This window comes from Plecotus auritus (genome assembly GCF_963455305.1).
Source record: "Plecotus auritus genome assembly, chromosome: 6".
NCBI classification, from domain to species: Eukaryota; Metazoa; Chordata; class Mammalia; order Chiroptera; family Vespertilionidae; genus Plecotus; species Plecotus auritus.
The window spans coordinates 121,267,154-121,293,225 of NC_137773.1; the positions used below are offsets into that span (position 1 = coordinate 121,267,154).

A 26,072-nucleotide genomic window follows, 5' to 3' on the forward strand; every position below is an offset into this window, starting at 1 on the left:
TGAGGAGGATTGGTGTTCATTCTTCGTTAGATGTAGGACTTACCATGAAGCCATCTGGTCCAGGGCTTTTGTTTGCTGGGAGTGTTTTGATTACTGCTACAGTTTCATCAGTTGTTATTGCCTATTGAGGTTTTCTGATTCTTCCTGATTGAGTTTTGGAAGATTGTATGTTTCTAGGAATTTGTCCATTTCACCCAGGTTGTCCAGTTTGTTGGCATATAGATCTTCAAAGTATTTTCTTACAATCCATTGTATTTCTATTATCTTAGTTGTGTTCTTGCCTCTTTCATTTCTGATTTTATTTATTTGGGTCCTCTCTCTTTGTTTCTTGATGAGTCTGGCTAAAGTTCTATCAACCTTGTTTATCTTTTCAACGAGCCAGCTCTTGGTTTCATTGATCATTTCTATTTTTTTTTTTTAATAAATCTTTATTCAGATTATTACAATTATTTCTCCTTTTCCCCCCCATAGCTCCCCTCCACCCCTTTCCCACCCCACCTTCTGCCCTTACCTCCCCCCCACTGTCCTCATCCAAAGGTGTATGATTTTTGTCCATTCTCTTCATGAACCCCCCATAACCCTTTCCCCCTGAGAATTATCAGTCCACTCCCTTTCTATGCCCCTGATTCTATTATATTCACCAGATTATTCTGCTCCTCAGGTTTTTAATTCACTTGATTTTTAGGTTCGCTTGTTGATAGATATGTATTTGTTGTTCATAATTTTTCTCTTTACTTTTTTCTTCTTCCTCTTCTTTAAGAATACCTTTCAGCATTTCATATAATACTGGTTTGGTGGTGATGAACTCCTTCAGCTTTTTCTTATCTGTGAAGCTCTTTATCTGCCCTTCAATTCTGAATGATAGCTTTGCTGGGTAGAGTAATCTTGGTTGTAGGTTCTTGCTATTCATCACATTGAAAATTTCTTGCCACTCCCGTCTGGCCTGCATAGTTTCTGTTGAGAAGTCAGCTGACAGTCGTATGGGTGCTCCCTTGTAGGTAATTAACTGTTTTTCTCTTGCTGCTTTTAATATTCTCTCTTTGTCTTTTGCTCTTGGCATTTTAATTATGATGTGTCTTCGTGTGGTCCTCTTTGGATTCCTTTTGTTTGGGGTTCTGTGGGCTTCCTGGACTTGTAAGTCTATTTCTTTCACCAGGTGGGGGAAGTTTTCGGTCATTATTTCTTCAAATAGGTTTTCAGTATCTTGCTCTCTCTCTTCTTCTGGCACCCCCATAATTCTGATGTTGGTATGCTTGAAGTTGTCCCAGAGTCTTCTTACACTATCTTCAACTTTTTGGATTTTTTTTTTTGCTTTTTGCTTTTTCGGTTGAGTGTTTTTTGCTTCTTTGTATTTCAATTCTTTGACTTGATTCTTGTGTTCCTCTAGTCTGTTGTTGGGTCTCTGTATAATATTTTTTATTTCAGTCAGTGTATGTTTAATTTCTAGTTGGTCCTTTTTCATATCTTCGAGGGTCTCGTTATATTTATCGGCTTTTTCTAGGATATTCTTAAAAAGTCTTATAACGGTGGTTTTGAATTCTTTATCCAGTCGTTTGTTTTCCTCCATTTCTTTCGTTTGTGATCTGATTCTTTGACCCCGCATTTTTACTGATTCCCTGAGTTGGTAAGGTAGATATTTGTGCTAGGTTTCCAATATGGCCCAGTCGGTCTGCTTCCCCAGTTAACCTGAGGTGGACACTCTTGGTGCACCCCTTTGTGGACTGTGTGTACAGCCTTGTTGTAATTAAGTCTTGATTGTTGTTGGTATCACTGGGAAGAATTGACCTCCGGGTCAGTTGGCTATAAGGATCAACTGTGTCTATGCTGGGAGAAGCCCGGTGCTGGAGACAGCCTTATAGGATTAGACTTGCCAAACTGCAATAGCCTCTGTGCTCAGCTTGGATGGGGTGGAGCCTCAGTCTTGGCTTCCTGTCAGCCCCGCCCCTGCGCGCACGTGCACTTTCAGTCCTCTGCCTTCCCCAGCTCGAGTCTCCGCCTGAGAGTCCAGACTCCCCCCACAAGAGCGTGGGTCCCCAGGGGCTCGCCTGGAACCGGGGTTCACTGCAGTCAGAACTGGGGCACAGTGCCGTCAGGAGCCTCTGACTCCCCTCCACCAGGGAAAGCCCGCGGCAACCTCCGCAGCCCTTGTGCGCACCGGCGCGGGCGCGCTTTCAGTCCTCCACCTTCCCCGGCTCACGAGTCTCCGCCCGAGAGTCCAGACTCCCCCCACAAGAGCGTGGGTCCCCAGGGGCTCGCCTGGAACTGGGGTTCACTGCAGTCAGAACTGGGGCTCAGTGCAGTCAGAATCCTCTGACTCCCCTCCACTAGGGAAAGCCTGTGGCAACCCCCGCAGCCTTTGTGCGCAGCAGCGCGTGCGCGCATGCGCACTTTCAGTCCTCCGCCTTCCCCGGCTCCCGAGTCTCCGCCCGAGAGTCCAGACTCCCCCCACAAGAGCGTGGGTCCCCAGGGGCTCGCCTGGAACTGGGGTTCAGTGCAGTCAGAACTGGGGTTCAGTGCGGTCGGAGGCTTCCTTCCCCCTTCCGCCAGAGAAAGTCAGCCAGGCTCTCAGCCGCCCTTCCTCTCTGCGCGCACAAAGCCCCTTTGCCGTACCTCCAATTCTCTGTGAGCTTTTCTCCTTCCTTCTAGTTGTAGAATTTTCACTCAGCCTGCTTTCCTGTGGTTCTGGATGGTGTCCGTTCTGTCTTTTAGTTGTAGTTTTGAAATTGTTGTGCTAGGCAGCAGTTTAGGTGTTTACCTATGCCGCCATCTTGGTTTCTCCTGATCATTTCTATTGTTTTTTGTTTTTTTTTAGTCTTTTTGTCATTTATTTCTGCTCTGACCATTATTATTTCCTTCCTTTTACTTATTCTGGTCTTTTGTTGTTGTTTTCTTTCTAATTATTTTATTATGCTATTACTTAACAGCATATTAGATGTTATGTTTGATCCAGTAATAAATACAACACCCTGGTGTCCTTTAGAAGAGTGAAATATAGGTACAAAGATAATTATCAAACACAGTCTAAGGACTGAAATAGAAAAATGAAGGAAGAATTTATTAAAACACCTTGAAGTCTCTAACTGCCTTATGCTACAACATTAGAGATTGAGGGGAAGGCTAAGTACATGGTTTTATTATTAAAAATATTAATACCGCCCTAGCCAGTTTTTCTCAGTGGATAGTGTGTTGGCCCACAGTCTGAAGGCTCTTAGGTTTGATTCTAGTCAAAGGCACAATCCCTGGCTCTGGTCAGGGCTGATGCGGGAGGCAACCAATCAATGTGTCTCTCTCTTTCTCTCTCACATCGATGTTTCTCTCTCTGTGTCTCTCCCCCTCCCTTCCACTCTTTCTAAAAATGAATGGAAAAATATCGGGTGAGGATTAACAAAAAAAAATTTTAATATCTGATGATGAAAGAGAATCATTTATCAGCTGCCTCCTACATGCCCCCTACTGGGGATCGAGACTTCAACCTGGGCATGTGCCCTGACCGGGAATCGAATGGTGACCTCCTGGTTCATAGGTCAACGCTCAACCACTGAGCCACACCAGCTAGGCTGTTTTTTGTCTTTTGATAACTATTCTAACAGATCTGAGGTGATATTTCATTGTAGTTTTGATTTGTATTTCCCTGATGATTAGTGATGTTGATCACTTTTTCATATACCTGCTGGCCATTTTTGTTTTTTAAGAAATGTCTATTAATATCTTTTGCCCATTTTTAAATTTTGTTGTTGTTATTGTTGTTGAGTAGTATGAGTTATTTATATATTTTGGATGTTAATCTCTTATCAGATATATGACTTACAAATATTTTCTTCCATTCTGTAGATTGTCTTTTATTTTTCATTACATTTGACTTTCAATATTATATTAGTTTTAGGTGGATATCATAGTGGTTAGACATTGATGTAATTTGTGATGTGATTCCCTCATTAAGTCTAATACCCAACTGATACCATGCATAGTTGTTACAATATATAGTTAGCCCATTTAAAGTGTACAATTCAAAGTATTTTGGTATATTATTTTTAATTGTGATAAAGTATAACAAAATTTGCCATTTTGATGATTTTAGGTGTACAGTTCAGTGGCATTAATTACATTCACCATGTTGTGCAACCATCACTATTTCCAAAACGTTTTCATCACCTCAAACAGAAACTCTGTAACCAGTTAAGCAATACATCCCCATTTTTTCTTCCTTCTAGTCCCTGGTAACCTCTAACCTGTTTTTTGTGTCTAATAATATGCATATTCTAGATATTGAAATATTGATTTCACTTATATATAGAATCTAATGAACAAAGTAAACTAACAAATAAAATAGAAACAGACCTACAGATACAGAGAACAGACTGACAGCTAGCTGTCAGAGGGGAGAGGGTTGTGGGGCTGCATGGAAAGGATGAAGGGATTAAGAAAACAACAACAACCTCAGAGACTCAGACAAAAGTATGGTGACTACTAGATGGAAAGGGGGAACAGGTCGGGAAGGTAGAAGATGGTAAAGAAGGGATAAATGGTGATGAAAGGAGACATGACTTGGGGTGGTAAACATATAATACAATATACAGATGATGTATTATAGAATTGTATACCTGAAACCTATATAATTTTATTAACCAATGTCACCCTCAATTAGTTCAATTAAAAAAATAAATTTAAAAACCAGAAAATAAGTATCGGGGAGGATATGGAAAAATTGCAAACCTCATAACATTGCTGGTGCAGCCATTATGAAAAGATTTGGAGGTTCCTAAAAAGCTAAAAATACAATTGCCATATGATTCAGCAATTCTACTCCTAAGTATATACCCAGAGGAATTGTCCCTAGTCAGATGCTTGTACATAAGTGTTCACTAAAACATTACTCATTATAGCCAATAGGTGTAAACAACCTCTAATGTTCATCAACAGATGAATGGATAAAGCAAATGTGGTATATCCATACAATGGAATATTACTGAACCAAAAGTAGAATGACATTTTGATACATTCTATAACATGGATGAATTTTGAAAACAAGAAGCCAGACACAAATGGACAAATATTTTAATATGTAGATTGTCTTTTCACTCTTTTGATTGTTGTCTTTGCTGTGCAGTAGTTTTTATTTTGATGTAATCACATTTGTTTATTATTACTTTTGTAGTCTATGCTTTTGGTATCATATCCAAAAAATCATTGCCAAGACCAATGTCAGGTTTTTTCCTGTTTTTTTCTTCTAATAGTTTTACAGTTTTAGGCCTTAACATTTAAGTCTTGAATCTATTTTCAAATGATTTTTATATTTGGTATATGATAAGGTCCAATTTCATTCTTCTGCATGGGAAATTCAGTTTCCCATTAGCATTTATTAATCAGACTATCCTTTCCCCATTGTGTTCTTGGCAACCTTGTTAAAGATCAGTTGGCTATAAATGTGTGGATTTATTTCTAAGCTCTCTATTCTGTTCTTTTGGTCCATATGTCTGGTTTTATGTATGTACCATATTGTTTGGATTGCTGTAGTTTTGTAATGTTGTGATACCTCTGACTTTGTATTTATCCAGGATTGCTTTTGCTATTTGAGGTCTTTCGTGGTTTCAGATTAATTTTAGGATTTTTTAAATTTATTTTTTTGTGAAGTATGCCCTTGGAATTTTGATAGGATTGCACTGAATCTGTAGTCCACTTCTGAATTCTTGAGTCTGCATCTCCTAAGACAGTGGTCGGCAAACTGCGGCTCGCAAGCCACATGCGGCTCGCGAGCCACGGTTTGCCGCTCTGTTGACTAATGAGTTTGCCGACCACTGTCCTAAGGGCAAGTAATTTTCCTTCAAAAGCACATCATAATCACACATAAGAAAATAAGCATTAATTCAGAAGTGTATTCCAGCATATATTTCATCATTTATTCCAATTGCCTCTAAAAATGACCTTTATAGCTGGTCATTTGTCCTGCCCCAAAATCCATTCAAAGTTTGTACATTGCATTTGGCCATTATTTCATTGCATTTGGCCATTATTTCATCAATCTAGGATAGCTCTATCTTTTTCATGACATTGAAGACTTTGTAGAGTCCCGGCCAGTTGTCCTACAGAGTGCCCCAGGTTCAGGAATTTTTCATTTTCTTCATGATTATATTCAGAACAAATTTCTAATAAGAAATATTGTTTTTTTTACTATTTATTTATTTATTTATTTATTTATTTATTGTTTAAAATATTACATATATTAGTACATATATCTCCTTTCTTTTTTTCCCATTGACCTTCCCCCAGCCTCCCCCATCCCCCGTTAATAAGAAATATTGTAAGTGATATTGTGCACCTGCCACTTTATCACATCAGTAGACACATAATGTCAGGCTGTACCACAATCATTGATGCCAAAACTAGATGTTTAATTAAGGTAGTGACTGCCAGATTTTTCCATTGTAAAAGCACATCTTTGCTTTTGGAACTCATAAGTAATATGTGGGAATGCTTCTTTAAGACTGTATATATCCTGTTTCCCACCATCCTTCCACCTACTAATTTTAGCATTCATTAATGATTCTTATCCAAAACATTGGTGCTTACAGTATTGTGATTTTTAAAAATATTCTATCATTTTATATCACTGATTAGAGAAATATTCAATTTAGATTTGTAGGGAATCATTGTTATTTGAACTTACACATTTTTGCCATTGCCAGGAGAAAAACTTTCAAAACAGCAGCTGCAGAGTTCTAACATAATTAAGAAATTAAGAGCTAAAGACAAAGAAAATGAAAATATTATTGCAAAGCTGAAGAAAAAAGGTAAAGAGCTAGAAGAAGAATTGCAACATTTGAAACAGGTGAATGTTAATTATTTTCTATATAAATTATTATTCCTATATGAACAGTTCACTGTGGCTTATAAAATATTTGGAATGATTTATTGGGATATATCATGTGGGAAGTATTTTTCAACAATTTAATAGACAAATGTTAAGATTATTATTTATTGTTATAATACTGGAGATTCCTGGAATACACTTATTTACCTTAGTGTTATTTATTGAAGAATACTTTTACCTGTTTTTATAATATAGGTCCTTGATGGTAAAGAAGAAGTTGAGAAACAACATAGAGAAAATATTAAAAAACTAAATTCTGTGGTCGAACGTCAAGAGAAAGATCTTGGCCAGCTTCAAGTGGATATGAATGAACTTGAAGAAAAGAACCGAAGTATTCAGGCCGCTCTTGACAGCGCATACAAGTAAGAAAATGAATAAATATGCAACTCATTCACAATCTGTTAAATGCAGGATGTTGAAGAAATCCTTTTTATATTATCTGATCACTGACAACACATAAATTTAGCTGTAAATGAACTTGTAACTTTTCAAAGCAAGTTCAACAGAAAGTACTTACTGCAGTGAACTCTCCCTCATTCTCTAAATCTAATGTAAATCTACATGGAACCTTCATGTCCTTGGCCATGTAATTACTGTAAATTATTTTATTTAATTTATCTTTTTCCTTATTCCTCACCAGAGAGAGAGAAACATTGATGAGAAAGAAACATCATTGATAGGTTGCTTCCTGCACCGCCTAATGGGGTTCGAGCCAGCAACCCAGGCATGTGCCCTGACTGGGAATCAAACCTATGACCTCTTGGTTCCTGGATCAGTACACAATCGCTGAGCTACACCTGCCAGGATCCATTGATTTTTAGAGAAAGTGGGAAGGAGGAAGGGGAGAGAGAAATATCGATGTGAGACACATCGATTGACTGCCTTCCACATGTGCCCTGAGTGGGCCAGGGATCGAGCCTGCAACCAAGGTACATGCCCTTGTCTGAAATTGAACCCCAGACCCTTTGGTCTGTGGGCTGACACTCTAATCGCTGAGCAAACCGGCCAGGACTATTGCATATTATTTTAAATAAAACCTATCAATCTAATTTTTTTAAGAGAACTTACTGATCTCCACAAAGCCAATGCTGCAAAGGCTAGTGAGGCACAGGAAGCTGCTCTGAGTCACGAAATGAAAGCTAAAGAAGAACTTTCTGCAGCACTAGAGAAGGTCCAAGAAGAAACCCGTCAGCAGCAAGAAGCATTAGCCATTCAGGTAAGCAGTGGAGGGTGAATTACATCCGCTTTTTAGATCTCGGTGCTTCTGTGAATTAAAAATCTGTTAGTTTGAGTCAAACCTTCTTTAGTGGTATATTGTTATATTTCCTTTATAATGCTGTTAGGCAAACTTAATTATGTATTTTTTTAACTGTTGTTAAAGTGATGCTTAAGTTATACAAGTATTACTTATTTTTTTGTGAATTTCAGACTTATTTGAGAATATTATGAAAGCTAAGGACCTCTTACCAGAGAAATGCATGTATTCAGAAAAATACTAAACATTCATATAATTTTAAGGAGAATCTATGTAACTCCATGAAACCCAGATGAATGAGGAACCCCCAAATTTATCAGACTTTGTCTTATAAAATCATTAGTTGATGGATAGTTGGATTTTTTACTCTTTGTTAATATGAAAAGTGCTGTTTTAAACCTTCATTTATAATTTTTTTGTGTGAACATATATTTTAATTTCTCTTAGATATGTACCCTCAAGTCATATGGTAGCTCTATATTTAACTTTTTTGAGGAACTGCCAAACTTTTCTGCAAAGGTGCATCATTTTACATTCCCACCAGCAATATATGAGGGTTTTAATTTCTCTACATCCTTCCCCGTATTTCTTATCGTCGATTTTTTTTCAATGTAACCCTTTTAGTGGGTGTGAAGTAATATCTGATTGTGGTGTCAATGACTAGTGATGTTGAGCATCTTTTTATGTGCTTATTGGCCATTATGTATCCTCTTTGGAGAAGTTTTTTCTAATATTTAAATCCTTTGCCCATTTTTAAATTGGGTTGTCTTTTTATTAATCTACTAGAGGCCCAGTGCACAAAACTCATGCGTGGGAGAGGGGTTCCCTCAGCCTAGTCTGCACCCTCTCCAATCTGGGACCCCTCGGGGGATGTCTGACTGCTGGGGATCAGGCCTAAACCAGCAGTCGGACATCCCTCTCACAATCCGGGACTGCTGGCTCCCAACTGCTCACCTGCCTGCCTGCCTGATTGCCCCTCACTGCCCTCCCCCTGCAGTCCTGGTCACCCTCAACTGCCCCCCCACTGGCCTGGTCACCCCTTACTGCCCCCCCTGCTGGCCTGGTCACCCCCAACTGCCCCCCTGCCAGCCTGGTCACCCCCAACTGCAGTCATTTGGTCATCCCTCACTAACCCCCCTGCTGGCCTGGTCGCCCCACGCAGCCTGCTGTTCAGTTGTTTGGTTGTCCCTCACTAACCCACCTTGTTGCCCCACGCAGCCTGCTGTTCAGTTGTTTGGTCGTCCCTCACTAACCCCCCTGCCGGCCTTGTCGCCCCACACAGTCTGCTTTTTGGTCTTTACTGTTACTGTGACGGCGTCCTGGACAATTTGCATATTCCTCTATTATTAGTATAGATATATTCTACATACTAGACCAGCCGTGGGCAAACTACGGCCCGCGGGCCGGATCTGGCCTGTTCGGCTGTTCTATCCGGCCTGCGGAGCCGAAAGAGCGGAGGGTTCTCTTGCTCTCCCCTCTGCTCCTTTTCTTTGAATTTATATTAGTTCACACAAACACTCCATCCATGCTTTTGTTCCGGCCCTCCGGTCCAGTTTAAGAACCCATTGTGGCACTCGAGTCAAAAAGTTTGCCCACCCCTGTACTAGACCCTTGTCAGATACAGGATTTGCAAATATTTTATCCCATTCTGTATAAGTTGTCTCACTTTCTTGATAGTGTCCTTTGATGCACAAAAGTTTTTTAATTTTGATGAAGTAAAGAGGCAAGGAAGATAAAAAGAAAACATATATATAGTTTACTATTTATACTGTTGACAGCTTGCTTTATTTACAAAATAAAGTATCTTTGTGGTCATTCCATAGCAGAACATAGAACTTTTAACCTAAGAGCTTTTAAAAAAAATTATTTTTACAGTTATAATGCTTCATTGTATTCAGTCAGTTCTTAATAATGGATATTTGGGTTGTTTAAGTCATGTGATGGTCCATATACCCTTTGTTTTTCTGCGACTCTATCACTAGAATAGAGAAGTTATTAATGCTTTACATTAAAAATTCACTAGAAAAATAAAGTAATAAAGAAAAATTGGAGAAATGGGAATTAGAGTGTAGGGCACTACCATTCATAAAATCATCACCTTTAGGAGTACTGTCAATTTTGTGTATTACCTTCTTGTTCTTATTTCCATGTACATATTTTTATATTTTATATATTATTTTAGTTTTATTTTCACTTAAGATTGAATCATACATTTTTACATGTACCAGAATTTTTCATGAGTATGCTTATGTTGTATTAAGACTTGTGAAAATAGATGACTACTGATGGATATTTAGAATATTTCATGATTTGTGTGTTATTTCTGATGTAGCTGACGATATAGGGAACATGTCTGTGTTTATAGAGATCTGCTTCCATAGAGTGAATTCTCAGGACTAGCTCTCATAGCTCATGTAGCTATCACATGCAGCCTGCACTGCAGACACATGTGGATGCGTCATCTCTCTTATCTTATGGGGCACACACACACATTTTTTTATTTTTGCCTAACAGCCTAACAGTACTTTCCTTAGTACAAAGTGAACATACATATAGTTTCGGAATTGCTTGATGAATGGGATGTGTGATAATCATATGTTAAAGCTCATTGGATAGTATAGAGTATTATACATGAACAGTAAGTCATCAGAACACAGAATATGTAGTTAGCAGGCAGTTACAGACAGTGTTCGAGACGGTGATAGTGTATTGGTTTTTCTCATGCAGGTGGGGGACCTGAGGCTGGCCCTGCAGCGTGCAGAACAAGCAGCTGCCAGAAAAGAGGATTATTTGCGCCATGAGATCAGTGAACTCCAGCAGGTGCTGCCACAGTTCTTTTAGAAATAAAAAGTGACTCAGCGGGTAATGTTTGTGGAATTGGAAGGATTACTACCATATGTATCATTTGCTATTTTTTTGTGGCTTGTTTGAATAAAATCAGAGTTGGAGCCTTAAAAATATATAAGAAAAGCCCTAATTCTGTTTTAGAGCAAATCATTTTATGACAGATTTATTCAGTATTGTTTTCATTTGTAATAGCTGTTTTATTAATTATTATCAGTCTGAGCACTGCCCAGTTTTTATGTTACCCGCTATTCAGTTCCAGTCAGTGAGCATGCATAGGAAAAGGGAGAGGCAATGCAATTTCGATCGACTTGCCTGTTGATAAATACTTAGAAATTGGATAGGAGGCCACTACAGGGAGGTTTGGACGATGCTCATTTTTACCTTATGATGGTCAAAGGCTCTCTTTATCTTAGAAAATGCTTTCTAAAAGAGCACTTATTTAGATACTCAATCATGCAACATAACTCTAACTTAAGGATTGAATAATTATAAAATAATTTAATTTAAAAAGTAATTCTATTTTAGAGAAATAGTTTTTTCCAGAAATCCCATAAAGTTTGTTTGCTAGTGTTTTTATTGTTGTCAGTGGTAATAACTTAAGAATTTCATGATTCAGAGACTCCAGGAAGCAGAGAATCGAAACCAGGAACTGAGTCAAAGTGTTTCCTCAACGACAAGACCATTGCTTCGACAGATAGAAAATTTGCAGGCAACACTAGGGTCCCAGACATCGTCGTGGGAGAAGCTAGAGAAGAATCTCTCTGACAGGCTGGGTAACTGCTTTAGTTCTTAAGCTCAATGCAGAAGCCCTTTCATCTTGTCTATGGAATTAGGGTAATGGTCTGAAATTGAAATTCACTTGATCTGATCGTTGTATTTTGTGTCTGACATAGATTTTTACCTCTTTTCCTATTTTACATTTATTTTCTAATATCTTAATTGGTTCTCAGATCATTTGTTTTCCCTAACACAATATATCAGATACTGTCTTAAGTTACTTTCATGTCATCTTTTCATTCATATTTACAGACTACTGCACTCAGTTTCCCCCTTGTTTGTTGCTAAATCTGACCTTTTTCTAGCTTGTCTGCAATAGTGTGAAAGGTACAGAACAGATATGTTCTAGTCAGTGGAGGAACTTCAAGAGCAGAGCCAGGTCTCTGGAGGATTAAGGTTAAATAAATCTAGTATTCAGGTGCTATGCATTCCTCAGATTTCATATTCTGCTTCTTTACAGGAATGCCCCAATTTGCCCTTCTGTGCTGTTAATAAAAAGAAAATTATTTTTCCAAGATGTTTACCCAAGCACAGACAGGTGATATATGTATATACTAGATAACCCAGAAGCTAGCAAATTCATGAAATTGGAGAGACATCATGGTGTAGTGATCAGAGCAGACCTGGACTCAGGGCTTTGCTTTGTTTTGTTTTGAATCATCCAGCTAGACAGTCTGAAGCAAGTCACTTCCCTTTTCTGGGCTACTCACTGGAAGTCCTGAGCAGTGAACTAAGTCAGTGGCTTTCAGACGGCCCTCGGTGGCTCCGTAGGGCTGGCTCTCACAGTGCCAGAGAAGCTCACAGTGGCGTGCTGGGTCCTACGGCTGCTTCAGTGGAAGAAGTGCCTCAGTTGTCTATCTTTTTTTGAGTTCCATGTTGGATTTTGTCTCAAAAAAGACTTATCTGGTTAAAAAGAAAATCACAGAACTAGATGACCCTTCATATATTGTTTAATTTATATGTATACATTTTAGATCTGTCATTTATCTATGTCAGTTTAAGACCAATTTGTTATGAAATGTGAGGTATCTGAAAATGACCCCTGAAACAAATACCTATCTAGCAATAAGTAAAGGCTAGAAGCCCCATGTTGTTGTTTTACACTGGGGTCTGCATACTCTCGGGGATATGTGGCATTGTGGTGGAATAGAGGCAAAGCCACAGGACACACATAGCCTATGATGCTATTAATAGGACCATAGATGCAGTGTAATTGAAAAACTTTATTGAGGTAATCGTAGATATACATGCAGTAATAATTCTCACTTTCTCCAGTATATCCAAATGCTAACATTTTGCAAAATTATGATATTGCAACCAGGATATTGACACTGATACAGTTTACTGATTTTATTCAGATTTCCCCAGTTTTGCTGGTACTTGTTAGTGTGTGTGCGCTTCTGTGTGTATATTAAGTTCTACACAATTTAATAAAGATATCAAGCCTGGCTAGCATGGCTCAGTGATTGAGCATTGATCTGTGAACCAGGAAATCACGGTTAGATTCTCAGTCAGGACACATACCCAGGTTATGGGCTGGATCCCCAGTGGGGGATTGTGCAGGAGGCAGCCGATCAATGACTCTCTCTCATCAAGTGTCCTTTCCTCTCTGAAATCAATATGTGTGTGTGTGTGTGTGTGTGTGTGTGTGTGTGTGTGTGTATATATATATATATATATATATATAGAGAGAGAGAGAGAGAGAGAGAGAGAGAGAGAGAGAGAGATATCAAGCAGTAACAACACTGCAAAGACCCCTGTCCTTTTATAGCCACAGTCACCACCTTCGTGCCCTCTCTCCCTGTCCCAAATCCTGGGCAACCACTAATCTGTCCTGTACTTTGAAAATTTTGGAATTTCAAAATGTCCTATGAGTAGAATTGTATAATATATGACATTTGGGGATTGGCTTTTTTGCTCAGCATAATTCCTTGGAGATGCATCCAAGTTATTTGTGTGTCAGTGATTAGGTTTTTTATTACTAGGTGTTTTTTTGTATATATGTACCACATTTTGTTTACCTGATAAAGACTGTATAGGCTGATTCTAGATTTTGTCTGTACAGATAAGCTGCTATGATGAACATTCACATACAAGTTTTAGTGTGAACATAAGTTTTTTATTTCTCTGGATAAATGCCCAGGTATGCAATTGCTGAGTTGTTTGGGTAGTTGTATGTTTAGTTTTTAAAGAAAATGCCAGCCGAAACCGGTTTGGCTCAGTGGAAAGAGCGTCGGCCTGCGGACTGAAGGGTCCCGGGTTCGATTCCGGTCAAGGGCATGTACCTTGGTTGCGGGCACATCTCCAGTGGGAGGTGTGCAGGAGGCAGCTGATCGATGTTTCTCTCTCATCGATGTTTCTAGCTCTCTATCCCTCTCCCTTCCTCTCTGTAAAATATCAATAAAATATATTTAAAAAAAAAAAAAAAAAAAAAAAAAAGAAAATGCCAAACTGTTTTCCAAAATGGCTGTATGTGAGTAAGTCAGTGTCTCCATATCTTATTTTAAAATTTATCTTTATTGTTGAAAATATTACAGATGTGCCCTCCTTTTTTTCCCTATTGACCCCCTTTAACCTGCACTTGCCCCTCCCAGGCCTTCACCACACTATTATCTGTGTCCATGGGCGGTTTTTTTTGCCAGGATTTTGTGTCTCCCTGTTTTTTGTTTTTCATATGTTTTTATTTATTTTAGAGAGAGTGGAAGGGAGAGTGCGAGAGAGAAAGGGAGAGAGAAACATCGATGTGAGAGACAAACATTGACCAGCCTCCTCCTACATGGTCCCTACAGGGGATTGAGCCCGCAACCTGGACATGTACCATGACCAGGTATGGAACCACCAACCTTTTGGTGCTGGGACAATGCTCAACCAATTGAGCCTCACCGGCCAGGGCCCTGTTTTTTATACAGTTGTCAAGACAGATGTGCAGTGATATCTATTACAGTGTTAATGTGCATTTCCCTGATGACTAATCATGTTAAACATTATTTCATGTGCTGCTTTTATTTTTTTTTAATTTATTTTTATTGCTGAGATGTTTATTTTCTATCTGTGCATTCTCTTTGGTGAAATGTCTGTTCAAGTCTTCTGCCCATTTTCTAATCGGATTGTTTGTATTTTCACTGCTGAGTTTTGAAACTTCTTTATATATTTTAGATACTAGTCTTCGATAGATAGTGTGGTTTGCATTTGTTTTCTCCAAGTCTGTAGCTTGTCTTTTCATCCTGTTCACATAGAGCAAAAGTTTAAAATTTGGAAAAAGTCGTCAGAACTACTTGGTGTTTTGGCCTCTTTGGTATATGTATATGTGAATTTTCTCTCTTTACCCTCCATTCAGGTGAATCTCAGACCTTGTTGGCAGCAGCCGTTGAAAGAGAACGTGCGGCTACAGAAGAACTCCTTGCCAACAAAATTCAGCTGTCTTCCATGGAGTCCCAGAATTCTCTCTTAAGACAGGAAAACAGTAGATGTCAGGCCCAGCTAGAATCAGAGAAAAATAGGCTAAGAAAACTGGAAGATGAAAAAAATAGGTGAGCAATTTCTTGAGTTATTTTTGGTACTTGGTGACATTTTAAAGCACTTAAAACCATGTGCTGTTGGCTTTTAGCTACATGGTCCTGAGAACTGGAAATACATACTCTTAGTGTTTTAAGTTAGAGTCATTAGTAATAGGATATTACATCAAGACATAGTACTGGGATTCGTTGACTCTTACACGTATTCTGGATATTGTGTTGCATGTTCTATGTGTGCATTTTCTAGAGAAAAGATCCATTGCTTTAATCAGATTTGTTAAAGGAGTCTGTGACCAGAAAATAGTTTGGAAACCTATTGGAGTTATTTTTATATTGTAAGGGTTTTAGCAGTGTTTCAGTCTTTCTAAATAAGTGTACTGGTTCTTTGGAAACCACAAGCTATAAAATACATCCACCTGAAATTATATAAGGCTATCTTTATATAAAGGCTATGATTAGTGCATATTTACCCTCAGTTCTTTCTTGGAAATTTTACTTTTAAAAATGTAGTCAAGTAAAAATGATTTATAAAGTAAAATACCTGAACTTTTGCAAACATTTTCATTGGACCCCCTAATAAGCTTTTGCAGAATCTGAACATATTGGAATGGTTGCATTCAAAATTCTTTTTAGGAAACCTCTTTTTAAATGAAATCTTAACCCAAAGCACCGATAAATACAATGCACAAAAGTAGTAGTTTGGCTTCTGAGTAAAACCCAAATCATCTGGAAAAAAGCAGTAGGAAAATCAGTCTGGTAATAAAAATGACTAATATATATATATATATATATATGTAGCTGGAGTTAATAAAGTTTTTTGTTTTGTTTCATTCCCTCTGGCTTAATAGGTACCAGGTTGAATTAGAAAACCTGAAAGATGATTATGTGAGAACACTTGAAGAGACAAGGAAAGAAAAGGTATTTCTGTTAGTCGTTCAATCACCTCTTAGGGCTAGGGCAGTGGTTGGCAAACTCATTAGTCAACATTGCCAAATATCAACAGTACAGTGATTGAAATTTCTTTTGAGAGCCAAATTTTTTAAACTTAAACTTCTTCTAACGCCACTTCTTCAAAATAGACTCGCCCAGGCTGTGGTATTGGTGGAAGAGCCACACTCAAGGGGCCAAAGAGCCGCATGTGGCTCGTGAGCCGCCATTTGCCGACCACGGGGCTAGGGGATAGTAGCAAACTAATGACAAGATGAAATGAGTGAGCTTACTGCTTTTGGGACTGGCTCTTTAGTAGTAAGACAAATAGGATCTATACTTTATGCTCCTTATTTTGAGATTGACTTTTGGGGATGACTTAGTATCATAGGAATTATCTAACTGTATTTCTGTCCATTAGACACTGTTGAACAGTCAGTTAGAAATGGAGAAAATGAAAGTTGAACAAGAAAGGAAGAAAGCCATTTTTACTCAAGAAGCAATAAAAGAAAAGGTATTGAATTTTTTGGTGTAACGGGTTAGTAGCTGTTGTGATTAATCATTGTTTTGTAATTTTAAGTATTTTTTTTATTTTTATTGATTTTTTACAGAGAGGAAGGGAGAGGGATAGAGAGTCAGAAACATTGATGGGAGAGAAACATCAATCAGCTGCCTCCTGCACACTCCCCACTGTGGATGTGCCCGCAACCAAGGTACATGCCCTTGACCGGAATCGAACCTGGGACCTTTCAGTCCGCAGCCCGACGCTCTATCCACTGAGCCAAACCAGCCAGGGCCATTGTTTTGTAATTTTAGTTGCACTTTATAAATAACATTTCTTATGTCTAAAATCAGTAGGATGATGAACTCTAGTAATGTAATCAAGTGTCTTGTTCAGAGTAGTTGCAAAATAATTTGAGTTTATCCAAACAGATCTGTGATTTCTAGGATTTGAATTGTAGAACCTCTTTTTAAAAGTGAGTTTCCTATATTTAAAGGATTGGCATATACTCGGTAGTTAGCATAATATATATAGAAATTACCTGTAACAACATTGAAATTACCTTTTAAATTTATTTGGAATTTTAAAAAATACACTAAAAACAAAGTGGATAAGCCAGAAACTTTTTATGGTTTATAAAACTCATTGTTTTATATAAGATTCTAAAGAAATAGGTTTACCCCCACCAGCGTGCTCAGTGGTTGAGCGTCAACCTATGAACCAGGAGGTCACAGTTTGATTCCCGGTCAGGGCACAGGCCCAGGTTTCGGGCTGGATCCCTGGATCTCTGGTGTGTGGGGCATGCAGGAGCAGGCAATCAATGATTCTCTCTCATCATTGTTGTCCCTCGCCCTCTCCTCTCTCCCTTTTCCTCTCTCTCCTCTCCTCTCTCCCCTCTCCCTCTGAAATCAATAAAAAAAAAAGAAAGAAATAGGTTTAGTCTGCCCTGGCTGTTGTGTCTCAGTAGTTATAGTATCAGTTCACGCACTGAATGTTCGATTCCCAGTCAAGGGCAGGTACCTGGGTTGCAGGTTAAATCCCTAGTCCTAATTGGGCTGCATGCTGGGGGCAGCCAATTGATGTGTCTCTCTCACATGGATGTTTCTCTGTCTCTTTCATTCTCTCCCTCTCCCCCCGTCCTCCATTCCTTCTACTCTCTCTAAAAATCAATGGAAAAAAATATCCTTGGGTGAGGATTAATAACAACAGCAAAAGAAGAAATAGGTTATATAATATGAAGCAGTGAGTTCATATATGTAATTGTTTTAACAAGAACATTTTAGCTCTAGCTGGTTTGGCTCAGTGGATTAGAGCGTCGATCTGCAGACTGAAGGGTCCTGGGTTTGATTCCAGTCAAGGCACATGCCTGGGTTGCGGGCTCAGTCCCCAGTGGGGGCGTGCAGGAGGCAGCTGATCAATGATTCTCATCATTGATGTTTCTATTTCTCTCTCCCTCTCCCTCTCTGAAATCAATAAAATAAACATATTTTAAAAATACATTTTCATTCCATTAAAAATAAATCAAATTATGTTGTTGCAATATACATGAGTCCCTAGATGATTTGACCAAGTCTGTCTATACTTTTAGATTACCAAATATTGTGCCTTGCAAGGATAAGACTTCAGAAATTATATCTGTAACATTTTATGAGGAAGTTAGAATGAGTCTTTGTTGTCATTAATCCTAGAAAAGTTTCTTGTTTTTTTATTTATCACTTCGCTCTTTAATCCAAACTGAATTTTTTCCTTAATCTTTAAAGGAGCGGAAACCATTTTCTGTTTCTAGCACGCCCACAATGTCACGATCAAGTTCAATAAGTGGAGTTGAGATGGCAGGGCTGCAAACATCTTTCCTGTCTCAGGTGATGTCCTACTTCGTATATGTGCTTATTCCTAAATTGAATAATGATAAAAGGAATATGCAGGTAGCGGTTAGCCTGTCACCATGATCTTGCCATTCCATAGGCAATTCATCTGAATATTTGTGAAACTGAGGAAGTATAGATGATTTTCTGCCTTTGAGAGTTAGACATTTTAAAGCAAGAATAGACGGAATCATTAGTTTGAGCCTTATAAGGGCATACAGTCTATACTATCTGAATAACTATGTGTTTTCTTAACATAGGATGAGCCTCATGATCTCTCACTTGGACCAATGTCTGTATCAGCAAATGGAAGCAATCTTTATGAGGCTGTAAGGATGGGGGCAGGATCCAGCATTATTGAAAATCTACAGTCTCAGCTACAACTAAGGGAAGGAGAAATTACTCATTTACAGGTATTGGAAAAATTAAATATACTATAGAAGTAAGTGAAAATTGGAGGGCCAATAAGTAAACCTGAATTTATATTCACCTGAATTCTGAGCAAGTTTAGAAATAAAATGAAATAGTGGCATGTGAAGACCAAAATGTATCACATGTATTAATGATAAGGGCTAGTTGGAGAAATTCACCAAGGATAAGAGCCAAGTGAGCCTGCTGAGGGCCAGAATTGGGGAGACGTGTTTAACTCCGTCCTGGGAAATGCTGGGCTGGAGGAGGCCTCCCCAGGTGGGGTAGCTGCCCAGGTAAGACGTAGGCATCGGAGCAGAGCGCTCCTTTCAAGCAGCTTTTACACACATTAAAAAAAAAAAAAGCTGTTGCCCAGCTAGCACAGCTCAGTGATTGATCGTCGACCAGGACCCAAGAGGTCACTGTTTTGATTACTGGTCAGGGCCCATGCCCCAGTTGCGGGCTCGATCCCCAGTAGGGGTGTACAGGAGGCAGCCTATCAGTGGTTCTTTCTCATCACTCATGTTTCTCTCTCTCCCTCTCCCTTTTGCCCTTTTTAAAAAATCAATAAATAAAACATAGTTTAAATAAAAAGGAAACTGCTGATCTGAGCATACCCATTTTATTCTTCCTGGAATTACCACTCATATAAGTTGCTCTGACTCCCCGTGAAGAATGAGTAGAGAGATTAGAACTAAACCCTTGTGCACATGAAAGTAAACATCGTAAGTGTGAAGGGAGGAGCCGCTCATCATATCTTGCCTTCTGAAATATAATGTAGTGAGAAATGTTAAAACGTTTAACCTATTTTTTGTTAAACTTGATACACTCATAAGTAAAACTTTCCTCATTTATTCCCATTGTATGACTTTAGTAAGTTTAAAATATTACTCAATTAAAGAAGATCTTGAATTGGGAATAATCTTAATACTTACGTTTATGTAGCCCAGAATGCTATGCTTGAGGGACCAAATTAACATTTTTGGTAGTCTGTCAATATGATCTACACAGTTGGAGATACACTAAAGTATGGTTTTATTTCTCAGGGATTTTGTAGTAATTTAAAATAACTGAAATATATGCTATTTCCTTAGATTAGAAAAAAATATAAGGTTGCATAGTTCAAACAGATGATTGAATTCTCTTTAGTTCTTTGTCTTTCATGGTATACCCTATCAATGGTACACCTCTGAAGAAAGTTGAAACCTTTTTTTGTCACTATTTCCTTTTACTTAAGAGCTACCTCATGGTTATACGCTGTTATATTTTTCTTTAAAAATAACACATTAAATATGTTTACATTAGTAGGAACGTTAAACGAGATATATTTTTATTTAAATTTCTTTCTGATAATGTTTCTCAGGCAGAAATTGGCAGTCTAGAAAAAACACGCTCCATAATGGCTGAAGAGCTAGTTAAATTAACAAATCAAAATGATGAACTGGAAGAGAAAGTGAAGGAGATACCCAAACTTCGAACTCAGCTACGAGTAAGTATTCTTTACTTAAGGTGAACCTAAGATATTTTAATCCCGTTACATTAAATCTCATATTTTTAATTTATGTAAAATGCATATATGTTAATGATTTATTTGAAAATTAGAGTATTAGTATTTCAGTAAATAACTTTAAAGGTAAATCTTTTATCTTGCTTGTCTCATTATACAATCAAAGCATTTTTCACAATCATGTTTAATCTCATTTGGAAAATAACTAGATTTTATTTGGCCAAGGATCATTTATAAAACACTTTCGTATTATTTTCATACTACTTGTTTATTGATATATATATATTACAATTAGCGTATTTGGTAATAGTAGTCTCTATTAAGCCGTATTTAATTTGGGTAAATACCAGGTAATACTTAAACCACAATGAACCAAAGAGACTAAAATATCATCAGATATGCTTCAATTAATTGGAGAAATTACTGATTAGGCCAGCCGTGGGCAAACTACGGCCCACGGGCTGGATCTGGCCCGTTCGGCTGTTCTATCCGGCCCGCGGAGCCAAAAGAGCGGAGGGTTCTCTTGCTCTCCCCTCCGCTCCTTTACTTTGAATTTATATTAGTTCACACAAACACTCCATCCATGCTTTTGTTCTGGCCCTCTGGTCCAGTTTAAGAACCCATTGTGGCCCTCGAGTCAAAAAGTTTGCCCACCCCTGGATTAGGCTATATATGGGGGAAATTGTAGATTTAGTGGAGAGATATGGTAAGATTGATAGCCATTTGCCCAGCCAGTGTGGCTTAGTAGTTGAACTATGAACCAGGAGGTCACAGTTCAATCCCTGGTCAGGGCACATGCCCAGGTGGTGGGCTTGATCCCCAGTGGGGGGCATGCAGGAGACAGCTGATCAGTGATTCTCTCTCATCATTGGTGTTTCTATTCCTCTCTCCCTCTCTGAAATCAATAAAAATAGATTAAAAAAAACCTAAAATAGGTGGTTTTTTTTTTTTTTTTAGCATTTGTAAACATTTAATTAGCATCTGTTGCATTAAAAATATTAAACACCTACATATTCAGGATTATCTTGTTTTTGTTGAAGGTTTTCACTGAAAAATGCGAATATTCCATATGTTTCTTTTCTGGATGGATAATGATTTATTCTAAAAATCTAAAGATCTTTGGGTTTGTGCTGTTATTCCTGTATAAAGCTTAACAATTTTATTTGGAGACAATGAAGAATAAATATGAGAAGCCCAGTACCTTTCTGACTAGAAATAATAGCCCTGTGTGATCATAGAACACTAGACAACAAGAAATACAATTCAGATAAAAAATTAACAGAATGAAATGAAAATGTATTTCTCATTGCCTTAGGACAGTGGTAGGCAAACTCATTAGTCAACAGAGTGGCGAGCCGCGGTTTGCCGACCACTGCCTTAGGACATCTCTATGTACATTTGACACACAGATGCTTTTGTCTTAGGGTAATCTACTCCATGTCCTTGTGAGACATGAAAACACAGTTTTAACAAGAAGCTGTGAATTGATCCCCAAGCACTGATGGGAGAATTTGCTATGGAATTAGGAATGGGGTTGTTTATTCTTGTACTAGAGGCCCAGTGCATGAATTCATGTACCAGTGGGGTCTCTAGGCCTGGCCTGCGGGATCGGCCAAAACCGGCTCTCCGACATCCCCCAAGGGGTCCCGGATTGGGAGAGGGCAACAGGCCAGGCTGAGGGACCCCACCGGTGCATGATCGGGGCTGGAGAGGAACGTGGGAGGTTGGCTTGCTCTGGAGGGATCACGGGAGGGCTCCAGGGCACGTCCAGCCCATCTCCTCAGTCCTGATCAGCCGGACCCCAGCAGCAAGCTAAACTACCGGTCAGAGCGTCTGCCCCCTGGTGGTCAGTGCATCCTGGTGGTCAGTGCATGTCGTCATAGCGAGCAGTTGAGCGGCCTTAGCATATCATTAGCATATCACGCTTTGATTGGTTGAATGGCCAACGGGTCAACCGGACACTTAGCATATTAGGCTTTTATTATATCGGAATTAGGTCTTCCATTATTTTCATTTCTGTGTGTCTTGTGTTGTTTCTGGCTCTGCTCCAATGCTTTCCATGCTGTCTGACATCCGTGAAAGGGAGGGTTGTTTTCTGCATTTGGAAATACCTTCCAAATGGTGGGGGCACTAACCATCAGCAGTGTGAGCATGAGAGTCCTCATGCCTGTGCTGAAGCAGCAGTTGAAATACTGATCTGGAATGGACTAATTTATTTATTTTGAAAAATCACTGACTACTTCCATGGCATGTGTTCAGATTTGGCTAGCATTTGTTCCATGCCTATTTTGTACTAGAATCGTATTTTACACTTAACATTTGTTATTTTAATTAAATTGTTCCATGTAAGCCCAACTCAACAAAGGGGCATATATTATTCCCTGAAATTCAGAAATGAGCAATGAACTTGTTTCTGTTAATACAAGCATAAGTGATAGTCAAGTTTCAGTGTTCTAAGTCTCATGATGGATACTTCATTTTATTTTTTATTTAAATAATTTATTTATAGGCTTTATTTAAATAATTTTATTTAAATATACTATTTTTATTGTTTTAATGAAGCTACATGTGCTTGTTGTAGAGTAATTTTAATAGAATAAATAGTAAAATTAAGATTGTGTTTCTGCCACCTAGAGGCAACCATTATTAACTCATTTCTGTATTAGCTTTCAGCCTTTTTTAGGGCATGTGTGTGTGTGTGTGTGTGTGTGTGCGCGTGCATGCATGTGCTATTTTAACGTATTTGTATTCATACTGTAAATACATTTTATATTCTACTCTTAGTCACTTGATATTGTATTGTGAAAATGTTCCCATATTGTTAAATTTTCCCAAAGCATAGTTTTTATGAGTAATCCTATGGCTATATCATAATTTATTTAATTCCCTTGCTGGTGGCTGTTGAGGTGGTTGTGAATTTTTTAACTTGATTTTTAAAAGGTTCTTTAAACAACTTTATGCATAAATCTTCGTCAAAACCTCTGGCTCTTTCTTTAGGCATGGGGTTACTGGGCCCGCCTGTGCTTTTGTTTGATGCACCTGGAGAAATGGCTTTCCATACCAGGACACAGGGTGTGAATGACCTGGTGTTTTCACACCTTCTTTGGGGTTGACGATGCTTAAATATATGTTTGTATGTGTAGGGGACATACGTAGTAGTGACTACTACATTCTAGTTCTTTTCAGATTTTCCTTTTTCATAGCAGAAGTTCTTGCTAGACCTATCTATGAGTCTTAGTTTTGTTGGAAGTGGGAATTTCACCTTTAAGATGGTCTTTACAGGTATTTTATAATAAGATGTCGGGAGCAGCTCAAAAATGCTAGCCAGAAATTATTTTAATCTTAAAAACCTCTATCCTCCCAGGGCACTTTAAAGATACCTTTGAAGGTAATCTTTGAAGTTTCTATAGAACTAAGTGTTTTCCTAAAAAGTAAAGAAATATGGCATGACAAATATGCAAAATAAGTCTGAAGGGGGACAGAAGAATGATTGCCACGTGGATGGGGTTTTTTTAAGTTCCTTTACTTGCTATTTATTCCAACAGACTGGAGTATAAATTTAATTTTCATAAGAGCTGACTATATACTTTTATTTAGATTGTAATGTATTTATTGGTGACTTGTTTATGGTAATATAAATATAATCAAGATGTTCTGTACAATTACTTTACAAATTGTAAACAAATCTGTTTTGTAGGATTTGGATCAGAGATACAACACTATTCTGCAGATGTATGGAGAAAAAGCGGAAGAGGCAGAAGAACTTCGATTAGATCTTGAAGATGTAAAAAATATGTATAAGACTCAAATAGATGAACTTTTAAGACAGAGGCTCAGTTAACTTCTGAAAATTACATTCCCATCAAACTGAATGTAATCATTTAATAACTAAATGCAGACTTTCAATAAATCCTCTTATAGAATTAGAAAGTGGAATTTATTAGAGTTAAAAAATTGAAAAAAGTTTTATAGTAGATAGTAATATTTGCAGTTAAATTATTTTGTGCAATATTTGAACTTTATTTTTGAAACTATCTTTAAAGATTTATTTTTTAAAGCATCTTTTTTTTTTCCCATGAATAGCACCGAGATTTATTACTTTATCCTTATATCAGTATGGTTAGGGAAGAAGAATGGTGTTCATACATTGTATTATAGATAAAAACTAATTATATCTATAATTTATATGTGTTTGTATATATTGAGATGAGTGTATTGACATATTGAAACTTTGAAATCTTTCACATTTAAATCTTCAACATTTCTACTTACTGCTCATGAAAATGGACATTAAGTGTCCAATTAAAAAAATATATTAAACTTCCTGTTATTAAATTTTGAACTGAATATTTTTCCTTTAAAGTAGAAGTCACACTGACACAGAAGATTAAAGGATGAATAAATTAAAAACATTTTTGTGGCCCTAGCCAGTTTGGCTCAATGGATAGAGCCTGCAGACCAAAGGGTCCTAGGTTCGATTCCAGTCAAGGTCACATACCTTGATTGCAGGCTCCTCCTGGCCCAGGCCCTGGTCAGGGCTTGTGCAGGAGGCAACCAATCGATGTGTTTCTCTCACATCAATGTTTCTCTCTGTCTTTCCCTCTCTCTTCCACTCTCTCTAAAAATCAATAAAAAATATCCTCAGGTGAAGATTAACAAAAAAAAAAAAAAAAAAAAAACACCCAAAAAACTAAAAACATTTTTGTGGTCTGAAGATTTATTTTACCCAGATTCCACAGTTAAGTCTGTACAAATTGTTACTATCTGGAGAAAGCTAAGCTATGCAGTTATCTAGGCATGGTTGGATAATGTGGAAAATGTGCTCATAATGATTTGTGATGGTATCAGTAACATTTAAGCGATTTTGAAGAGGTTTTGTTTTTACTGCCCTATGAAATGAATCAACATAATAAAATTGTTAACATAATTTTCTCTTGAAAATTTTTTCACATTTTGTAAAACCTTATTTGTAGCACATTAAAAGTGAATGTTTCATATTACAGAACATTCATAACAAAAATAGAGAAACTGTAGGAATCAATTTAAATTTGGCATTTGCAGTTCTGTATAACTTAATTTTTTTCTTGAACCTTTAAAAATAGTGCAAATAGCTTTAAAAAATAGCTATGCCTTCTTCCAAATGTTATTTTATTCACAAGTGTTGTATACTTATGAAATATTTTAATACCTTTTATTACTGAAAGTCATTTCGCTGCCTTTACTTACAAATAAAAATTCTCAATTGTGAGTTAAATTTTAAACACTGGAACTTTGGAGTATAACTGTAAGTAAGCCATGTTAAGGAATTGAATGCTTTTCAGGTTAATTCAAGTGAAATTTTTTTCTTTCCTTTTTGTATTTCAGACCCTATTTCTGGCACTGGATTTCTGATGTTTATTTAGCATTAGTAAATATTTTTTCAGAGTGAGCCAAATTCATAAAATTATCTTTCTATAGATTAGTGGTAAGATCAGTGTAATTGCTTTTTGTCACCTTGATTTTTTTTTTTAAATTCAGGGGCTGACAGGGAATGGCAAGACTGAGAGCAATAAGAAATATACAGAATTAGAAGATATAGGAAACTTAAGTTGCAAAATTCTG

The 26,072-nt window shown here is 37.7% G+C and overlaps 1 protein-coding gene across 1 annotated transcript in view; it reads left to right on the top strand.

Annotated features, from left to right (window-relative positions):
* TMF1 (TATA element modulatory factor 1) overlaps window positions 1-25,398 on the top strand; it is a 40,559-nt gene extending 15,161 nt beyond the window's left edge. The window contains exons 6-17 of the mRNA XM_080672030.1: window positions 6,684-6,826; window positions 7,064-7,230; window positions 7,928-8,084; window positions 10,851-10,943; window positions 11,587-11,743; window positions 15,085-15,277; window positions 16,111-16,180; window positions 16,611-16,703; window positions 18,452-18,553; window positions 18,817-18,969; window positions 20,328-20,453; window positions 24,169-25,398. Coding sequence (XP_080528156.1) covers window positions 6,684-6,826; window positions 7,064-7,230; window positions 7,928-8,084; window positions 10,851-10,943; window positions 11,587-11,743; window positions 15,085-15,277; window positions 16,111-16,180; window positions 16,611-16,703; window positions 18,452-18,553; window positions 18,817-18,969; window positions 20,328-20,453; window positions 24,169-24,312 — 1,598 coding nt within the window. The 3' untranslated portion in view covers window positions 24,313-25,398. The remainder of the gene's footprint in view (window positions 1-6,683; window positions 6,827-7,063; window positions 7,231-7,927; window positions 8,085-10,850; window positions 10,944-11,586; window positions 11,744-15,084; window positions 15,278-16,110; window positions 16,181-16,610; window positions 16,704-18,451; window positions 18,554-18,816; window positions 18,970-20,327; window positions 20,454-24,168) is intronic.
* Window positions 25,399-26,072: the final 674 nt, after the last annotated feature.